Here is a 9,406-nt window from a genome sequence, read left to right as displayed (position 1 = left end):
CTAGCCTGTTGGTGTATTCTTTGATTGAAACTAGAATATCTAGAGACATAGATAACGGCCCATTTTAGCCGCATCCCTTTTGCTATTTTTTAAGCGGAAGAGTTATGCAGGGTCTAAAACTCATCTGGTAATTCATTCCGGCTTGACAGTAAGCACCGCGTTCTTCGCTTGAGTACCGGGAAGCACAGAATTCTCTCTTGTCTCGTGGCGTCAAAGGAATTTGTACACACTGCAGACACCTATGAATTTAGGCCTGCAGCGCATGAAAATCATCCGACAAGCGGTTGCTCCCTGATATTTAGCAATAGCATTGTGGAGAGCACTGTGCCTAGAGACAAGATATAGGTATACCGAATACAATGGTGATTTTCTTATTTCACGTAACATTTTCACTGATCTATTGGCTGAAAAAAAAAAAAAAAAAAGCAGAGACACCTAAAGAGCAGCCTATCCAGATGGCTGAGGTAGGTGCATTTTAACCGTGCGCTGAGAACTTGCAAAATTGATTTATGTAAGCTGATTCTAGGCGGCCAAGGCGCAGACACCGTAGCGACGGGGAGCCGTGGGTAATAACAGTGTGCAGCTAAAATATTTTTGGCGCCGGGGAGGCGGCGTGTAGACTTCATTGTATTTTGAAAGTTTATTGCTTGTTCATCCGAATTCAAACAAGGCAAGGCACTTGTCCTCTTAAAGCTCATCACTCAAATATGTTTTTTAAGAACAGGTCTTAAAGATGAATGCTGTTCAGTGCATTTTGAAGAAAGAAAAAGCTTTAGAAATCGTGAACACTTTCTGCACGAAATAGGATATACGGAATGGCACTTGGAGGAGCCTCAATGGCAGTACTGATGAAAACATTTAATGTGCACGCATCCTCGCATTGTGCACATTGTGGGGGTGCGTTCAACATAACATGGCGAGGTTTTGAACTTTTCTAGATTGGAAGAGGTAATGGAGCAACCTCTTCAGGAGGAAGCACATAAGCCCGTTACCGGTAACTGTGCCAGGAGGATGACCCAGCGCATCGCTGCCGAAGAGGCGATCCGCTTAAACTGAGTACGACGACTTTAGTACTCGAGAGAGTAGCCCTAATATGAGAAATATCTTAACTGAGTACGCAAGATTAGTATAGAGGAAGTTAGGTAGGCAGGAGGAAATAAGGATGGGCGAGTAATCTTGCAGAGTTGTGGATAGGAACAGAGATAAGCTGTGCCGTGAAATAATCGAGGCTTCGAACATCAAGACGTATGGTGACACATGTGTAAGCGCTCCATCAGTGTCTTTATCTCAAAAAGAACTTCGCTTCCTGAATCGCACATCTTAGCTTGTGTTGGCGTGCAGAATCCCAGTGCATGAATGAGCTCTTTGCTTTGTTTTCTATTTTGGTGCCTGAATGTATTTATACGTGCAGCGTGCCAAATAAATGTCAGTTGTTTGTTCAGCGCTGTGTCGTCCGTTTCTTTCTCTGCTCTCTTCTTTGGCTTTTGGCCTTGCGCTGCTTCAAATCAAACAATGAATAACCAACTCGCCCATGTAGTGTGTACGTGCACTGTGTACGTCCTTCCTTGTTTCTTGTGTCCCGTCCTTTGCGCTGCTCCACCACGATGCAACAGCACCAATTAGCCCAGCAACTTGCTCTTCTGCCCATCAGCTTGTGCTTTCAAGCTTCATTTCTAGTACAAAGGGCCCTGTTTTTTCGTCTTGGTTTTCTCAACCACGTCGCCTTGTGCAATTCATCGCTGTGGCTAACTGCAAGTCCAGAATGCTAGGATTCGGGAAAAGTTTCTTCCACCCGAAGTGCTTGCGTTTTTTGGGGGCTTCTTGCCCTCAGTCAGCCATGGCACAAGGATGTGCAAATTTTTGAGAGCGGAGTGGCTACGACAGGCCAGGTTGTGCCAGGATCACCTGCGGATTGTTCTTCAACTCTCCAATCAGCCAGCTGGTTGGAAGAATCAGTGGCGCGAACTAACGCGCCTTCTCCACACCACCACAGACGTCTTGTGGCAGCAGCAGCTTCCCACGCTTCGTAACCTCGTTCCGAAGAAACATCGTGGGTCCGTTGGCAAGGTTCACAACATGAGTGGCGCCCCGCTTCCGGCCCATGTGCGTCAAGTGCTCGATCTTGGCCCAAAGTTCGCCGTTGAGCCCCGAAAAAGTGCACCAGAGCTTCTTGCCATGGTAAGGCATATATCCGGATATGCTCCAGCTCCTGAGGTCAGCAGATGCATCTCAGAAGGTGTCGATGTTCTCTCCCGCCCTAGGAATCATTCTAAGAAGCTACCCATCAATAAGTCTGTGGACTACCTACGTGACAATTCTTTGGTCCTGCTGACTGCGGATAAGGAAGGGGGTTTTGTCTAGCAAAACGTTCAGTTGGGCGAGTTGGTAGATATTCATGATGTAAACAGCGCGAACTACAAGGGACAAGAAAAGAAGGGACACAGGACTAGCGCTGACTCGCAACTAAAAGGTTTATTCACTGGTTTATTCACTGGTTTATTCACTGGTTCACTGGTTTATTCGCTGGTTTATTCCGCAGTTTTGACGTTTAGATGGAGTTCAGTGTACCAAGACATGAAAATGTGCGTGTGCATTGCGGAATGGCATGCCACGGAGGACGGGATGTTTCATGTTATTGAGAAGTGTAGACCCGTTCCTCAGCCGATGTATTCTTTTTCTGAAGTTTGAAATCCGTGCTAGCGGTAGGCGCTGAAACTATAGATTGAAACTTCTTTCGAGCTTGCTAGAAGTATAACCATCATATTTTGAATTTTGCCGTGCCGTGTAGTTAGTAACCGATAAAATGTTAGCTTTCACAGGGCTGCACGAGGAATCGCTTGTTGATTCTGCTATCGTGGCGCACACAATCCTTGAAACACATGGAATTATACCATAACCATTCCTTCCGTGTTGCGCCACAAAGTTTCGTAATTGGTCTGTGAAGCAGCGACGCGATAATTCTGTAGCAACTGAACATTTCAAGGCTGCAAAAACACTTTTGAAGTGGGTAAGGGTCGAGCAGCTTTGCGCTGAGTAGATGAAAAAAGAAAGCAGTACGGAGAGATGGAGGCGCTGTTGTCTTCTTTCTTTATCTTTTCTTATAAAGTTAATTATGGCTCAATATCTACTTGTTTACCAGCTATTTTCTTCTTTTTGCACTGTTCTTTGTAATTGAGAAATACTTCAAGACAGCGCGTCGTTGCTTCGATGGGCACTACAAACGCTTTTTCTGTTAAACTCTTCGGCACCTAATGTCTCTGATATATTTTAGAGGACAACTGTTTTTAGTTTCCGCCGAGGGCTTTCTTGATATGCTGCAATTATAATTTCTTTATATAAAGGTTGAGACGCATTCTCTGTCGAAAAACTATGGGTAATCAGGCTTGTGTTTGGTGAATGTTAGAGCTCGGTGGCCGACGGAGCGAACACTGTTGCCGACAGCTGGCAAATTAGTGTTGTCGGTGTGGTCAGCTTGAAAACGTCACATTGCAAAGAAATCTGGTCTTCGGTCGTGTTGGTGTTGTCGGCCTAGCGTGAAAGTTTTCACTGCCATAGACACTCTCAGCCGAGCGGTGAGCCTAACGTCTGAGGCGTCACTGGGTCAGCGGCGGCGTCGTGTCATGACGGTGTGACAGCCCCTTAATCGACTGGCGCCAAATTTCGGGGGTCGCAAATAAGGATGCCTTAGGGCAGTTCTTGCTTTCTCTAAGCAGGCATCTAGCAGCCCAGCATGAATAGGAACGAAGGTGATATTGATCTACATGAACACGATCGGCATATACACAGCTGATATTTGGTGACCTCGCCAATTTCGGATAACGTGCCTGCGGCTCCATAAAGTTCGTCGTGGCAGACCCTACCGTTGTGCGAGTTCGCTCGTCGGGTGTTTCTCCGTCGTCCGCTCGATCTTGTTGTCCTCTCTCCCAAGCTACGTCATGCAAACAGGTATTTGACTGGGCGGAGCGTTAATTCTGCAAAATACCTTTGTCATGTGGTAACTGACAAAGGTATTTTAAATGAAATAAAGGTTGTTTCAATAACCAACTCTGAGGCATGGAAAAAAATGTGCGTTAAAAATGTGAAACCAGCAGACTTAGCACGCCCACTGCAGGATAAGGTCTTCTGTCCTATATATACAATACATTTCTTTCTTATCTTAGACGCTCACCTAAACTTCTGTGGCACTCTTCTACTCTTGGAATCCAGTCCGTTACCATTAACAACCATCTGTTATCTGCCTTCGCAATTAATACCCTGCCCATGCCAATTTACGCTAGGGTGTCATTAACCAGACTTTGCTCCCCGATCCACTCGGCTCTCTTCATGTTTCTTACGTTAGCTCTGTCAGTTTAGTGTCCGTAGCTCTCTTCGCTTCACTGCATTTATGTTAAACCCTTCTTCTGAGTCTACCCTTTTGCAACAATTTGTGTGTCAAATCCAATGCATAGTAATCAAATAGATCAAATTCATTGAAAAAAAAATTGATAACTATAAGTGTAAAAAAATTATGTTAAAAAAATTAGATGCCTTTATCGGCGCAAACCTTTTTTTTTGTGCGAACAATAGCACATTCTCTCGATCAGTGAGGCTGCTGTGATGATGTCTTGCGGTTTTTCTAGCAACGCCAGGGGTATATAATGGCTCTAGCCGAGAGCGGTATCAAAAAGTAGTAGTAGCTCTTGCAGTGTATGCGAATTCGACAATGAAGCTTGCTCTGTTCTTTGTTCATCTAGGTTCGGCGTTCTCTACTATCTCTACTGCAACGCCTCGTGATGCTACTGAGGAGCGTAAACGTCCTAGCTGGGCAAATGAAATGAGGTTTGGCAATTACCAGGATGCGTGGAAGGTATTTTTCTGAATTGCAGTCACGGCGATATGGCTAGAGATTTTCGCATGTTCTGAATTTTTTAAATTTCGCCAGACGTTTTCCTTGACTACATATTCGATGCGGCAGCTTTCGAAACTCTTTTTAAGGCCATTTAGTTGTGCCTGAGGTGGTGTGGGCTAGGCAATGTCATTTTTATTTCTTTTTAAGTGCCCCCCGTAAATAAAGGTAGACCCATAAATTAGGCAAAATTAAGTGCATCGTGGTGAATACAAGGGGGGTACTGCGCACAAAAAGACAAGGACAAGAAGATAACACAACAAGCGCAGACTCGCGACTAACTTTATTTGAAAACACGACACTCCTTTTATAGTTTCAAAACTGTCACATCACACACATGATGAAACCAAAAACCTGTCTTCACTGTGATACAGTTTGATAGAAGGGTCACTTACGCAATCTTTATCCTTCTGTTTGATGCAAAACGCCTCCGCCAACTCACGCGCCACCTGGTCACGGCTCCTCCTCAAAACTTTTGTATCTGTCAGCAAAGGCAGGCAAGGGTTATTGCGCGTAGCACCCGGGCATGCGCCACAATGCAGGGGTAAATTCGACCCTGTCCCTGATTTCATGGAAAGCTGGTGTTCTCTTAAGCGCTCATTCAGACATCGGCCTGTCTGACCGATGTATACCCTGCCACAGGTGAGGGGAATCTGGTAAACGACACCCGTCTGGCACCTGACAAAACGAGTGGCATGACGCTTCTCGCAGTCCGCTCTCCTCTTCCCTCCGGACATGACCTGAGGGCACAATGAGGCCAACTTGCATGGGGCGGTAAAAACTACCGGCACGCCGTACCGTTTCGCCACGTTCTTCAAGCTGTGGGAAATTCAAAGGTAAAGACCCAAGCTTCTGTGCTGTGCAAGGACCTTGCTTTAGATAAATTGTCGAGAGCAGTTATTAACTCCAAGCGCGATAGCTTAGAACTGTTTTTCACTGTAAAAACACATAAGGTTGACAAGCCCTTTAGGTGCATAGTAAGTGAAAAAGGTACTTGGCAGCGTGAAGTAAGTGTGTTTATTCAGAAGTGTCTGAAATTGGTGGTAGTGGAAAACCCATTCTTGACTAGGAACTCGGATGATATAGTCGCCTACCTACAGGATGCTCCGCCTGTAGGCTACGCCTTTTCAATTGACGTTGAAAACCTGTTCTTTTCAATACCCCACGATGCCCTGTTTTGCGCCGTCAGGTCTTGTATTGAAGATAGGGGTGTAATAGCTTTTCAGAATGCCTGCGGTATAACGCTGAACAATTTTATGTCTTTACTTGAGTTTTATCTTGGTTCTACCTTTGTATCTTTTAACGATCAGGTCCTTGTTCAGCGCAAAGGAATTTGCATTGGTTCCTGTGTGGCACCTGTACTAGCTGACATCTTCTTGTCCAGCATTGACCGTGATCTGGTGCGCTTTTGACGATGAGACTACTCTGAAAATATTTAGGTATGTTGATGACTATTTAGTGTTTCTTAAAGATCGACCTGGCGCGACGCACACTGTGATTGTGGAAGAATTTTTATCGATTTTCAGACGACATGGGAAGGGTCTAACCTTTACTCACGAGTTACCGGAACATGACAAGCTACAGTTTTTAGATATTAACCTGACTTTAACACCAGATCACGTTTGCTGGATGTACTTACCACGTGCACGGAAAGACCTGTTGCCGTTCAGGTCAGCACATTCCAAGAATGTTAAACGGGCTATCGGAACCTATTGCCTGCAGGGCGCCTTGTCTAAGTCTTGCGCTCACCTGGTGCACGAGAGCCTCAATAATCAGGTAATTAGGATGACGAAGGCTGGTTTTCCTGCTTCAATCATTGTTGCAGTGGCAGAGAAGCTTCTGCGCAAACTGAAAAATAGGACGTGCCGGGATGGTGGCCGTTCTGAGGAAATGAGGCCAGCGGTTCTACCGTATATTCACAGAATTTCCCACAGCTTGAAGAACGTGGCGAAACGGTACGGCGTGCCGGTAGTTTTTACCGCCCCGTGCAAGTTGGCCTCATTGTGCCCTCAGGTCATGTCCGGAGGGAAGAGGAGAGCGGACTGCGAGAAGCGTCATGCCACTCGTTTTGTCAGGTGCCAGACGGGTGTTGTTTACCAGATTCCCCTCACCTGTGGCAGGGTATACATCGGTCAGACAGGCCGATGTCTGAATGAGCGCTTAAGAGAACACCAGCTTTCCATGAAATCAGGGACAGGGTCGAATTTACCCCTGCATTGTGGCGCATGCCCGGGTGCTACGCGCAATAACCCTTGCCTGCCTTTGCTGACAGATACAAAAGTTTTGAGGAGGAGCCGTGACCAGGTGGCGCGTGAGTTGGCGGAGGCGTTTTGCATCAAACAGAAGGATAAGGATTGCGTAAGTGACCCGTCTATCAAACTGTATCACAATGAAGACAGGTTTTTGGTTTCATCATGTGTGTGATGTGACAGTTTTGAAACTATAAAAGGAGTGTCGTGTTTTCAAATAAAGTTAGTCGCGAGTCTGCGCTTGTTGTGTTATCTTCTTGTCCTTGTCTTTTTGTGCGCAGTACCCCCCTTGTATTCACCATGATTGACCGACTAGCCCAACAACGTACGCTTTTAAGTGCATCGTAAGCAACCATATCAAGCTACTTTAACCAGAGAATATTACCTGGTGCTTCTAATTGCATTCCTTAACCGACAACAGAATAGGCATTAACCTGGCTCTAAACACTGCTATATAGAGATGTCTTTGAAGGAGTGGCAGTTTTCGGCGCAGTTTCTTTCTGTTTTCAAGAATGTGTCTACAAGCAAAGGGGTTATCCTAAGTTACCCGACATTTCACGAGATACCTGTATTGAGTAATGCACTACATATTGGTGCATTCGAGCCGAGTTAGTGGATTAAAAATATGTACCTAAATTTTAGTCTCGGACGTGTTGCTGCGGATTCATTTTATTTTTATGACCTACTTCTTTTCGTACTACTCTTGTGCCTTGATGTAGTTACCTCTGACTATAACCAGTGAAAATATATTTCACATAGGCAATTTCTGGTTTAAAAAAGCATATTTTATTTGGCGTTTTTTTCTCGCTCGCTGTAAAATATATATCGTTTATTAAACTAGGTACACGGACACAAATTATCGTCATCATCTGCCTGACTGCGCCCACCGCAGCACAAGGGCCTCTCTCTTATCTCTCTAATCACCCTTGTTCAGCTAACAGTGCGTGGGGTATAAGGATTAATAGAGTGCTGTGCTGAAGACTACAGCTGAAAGGATTCTTAAGCGAAGGAATCTAGCTCATTTTGAGAGGATTATTTAGGCTTGCATGAATTACAACTGTGGTAATTCAATTTCAGGCCCTGAACCAAAGTAACTCCACCAAGTATTGGCTCGTACTATCAACATACAACGACGACTGTGGTTCTTGGGGAAAAAATTTCACTTGCTTGAGTGTTCAAGAAACCGAGCTTAACTAAACTGACAAAAGCGCTGTGTCGGTGTTCACCTTTGGAAACTTAACCAGTAACAGCACGTTGTAAGTACAAAAGCGCTCATAGGACGCTCACCTGTACCGAGCGTTTTTTATTGCTGAAATCAGCCCATTACCTTCACCTTTGACCTCTTCTGTCAATTGCCTTCAGCATTGCCTTCAACGTTTTGACCGCTTTGTATCACTTGGCTATGAAAATGTGATACTTTCGCCGACTAGAATAATGTGAGTTTTTAATTCACTTGTGTTTTACAAACTACCATGTGTCACAAAATTCGGCGCATTTTATAAACAAACAAAGAAAAACCGCCGCGCGCACGGCTTCTCGCCGGCGCGAGCCCAACGGGAGAGAGGGAAAGCCCCGCCGAGCGCGTGCCTCTCTCTCCTCCGCCATGGCGTGCGCCGAAGGAATGAGTCATCCACGCCGAATTCTCTGGAACAGACGAGTCGGTTCTACAGCTGACGGGGGGAAAGGGCGTAGCCTTGCGTGCACTAAGACACGTCCCCCTCGCCCGTCGGCGTCGGCGCCACTCAAGAACACGCTCGAAACTTCGAGATGCGACCCGCGACCTCTGACCAATGGGGACGCGCGGCCAGTGAGAAGAGAGGAGGGAGACAGCACTGCAAATGCTGCTTGTATGTGCGCGCCTACTTTGGCGCGTACAACGAACAGACGGGAGAGCGAGCCTATAAAAGAAGGGCGTTGACCGCTGTCAAGTCAGTCCGGACCGCCGTTTAAGCTTCGGAGAAGCGCGCCCGTTCGACTCCCGGGGAAAACACCACTCGGCCAGCCACGGACCAACGAGGCAACGTTCGCCAGTCTGCGGGACGGCGTCGTCGTGGAACTCGGGTCGTCGGACTGCCGCAGTGCCCGGTGAACAAATTGTGTTTTGTTTGTTTACCTCTCTCTCGTGTGTTAGTGCACTTTAGGTGCAATATTGCCTTTGTATTGTACTCTCTCGAGTTTAACTTTGCACGAGTTGCATTGTTCTGTTAATCACTTTGTATGTGTCTGTACTAGTGATTGTGAAATCCTCTGTATCGTCTCATCGCTGTGTAAA

General features: G+C 46.0%; 1 protein-coding gene across 1 annotated transcript; it reads left to right on the top strand.

Moving 5' to 3' along the window:
- The first annotated feature begins 4,518 nt into the window (after positions 1-4,518).
- On the top strand, positions 4,519-8,585 carry LOC149324959 (male-specific histamine-binding salivary protein-like). Its single transcript, XM_089563506.1, has 2 exons — positions 4,519-4,852; positions 8,212-8,585. The coding sequence occupies exons 1-2, from the start codon at positions 4,703-4,705 to the stop codon at positions 8,329-8,331; spliced, it is 270 nt and encodes an 89-aa protein (XP_089419632.1). The 5' UTR covers positions 4,519-4,702; the 3' UTR covers positions 8,332-8,585.
- Positions 8,586-9,406: the final 821 nt, after the last annotated feature.

Source organism: Amblyomma mixtum, chromosome 10 (assembly GCF_055824585.1).
Source record: "Amblyomma mixtum isolate Tamu chromosome 10, ASM5582458v1, whole genome shotgun sequence".
In the NCBI taxonomy this organism is placed as follows: Eukaryota; Metazoa; Arthropoda; class Arachnida; order Ixodida; family Ixodidae; genus Amblyomma; species Amblyomma mixtum.
Note: the sequence above shows the minus strand (reverse complement) of the source record. Positions and strands in the feature narration are given on the sequence as shown.

What these genes read in the sequence shown, in the direction of transcription:
- LOC149324959 (XM_089563506.1), top strand. Translation starts at nt 4,703, where the DNA reads ATGAAGCTTGCTCTGTTCTTTGTTCATCTAGGTTCGGCGTTCTCTACT. An exon ending in AGGATGCGTGGAAGGTATTT is followed by an intron (nt 4,853 to 8,211) that starts TTCTGAATTGCA and finishes ATTCAATTTCAG; the next exon opens with GCCCTGAACCAAAGTAACTC.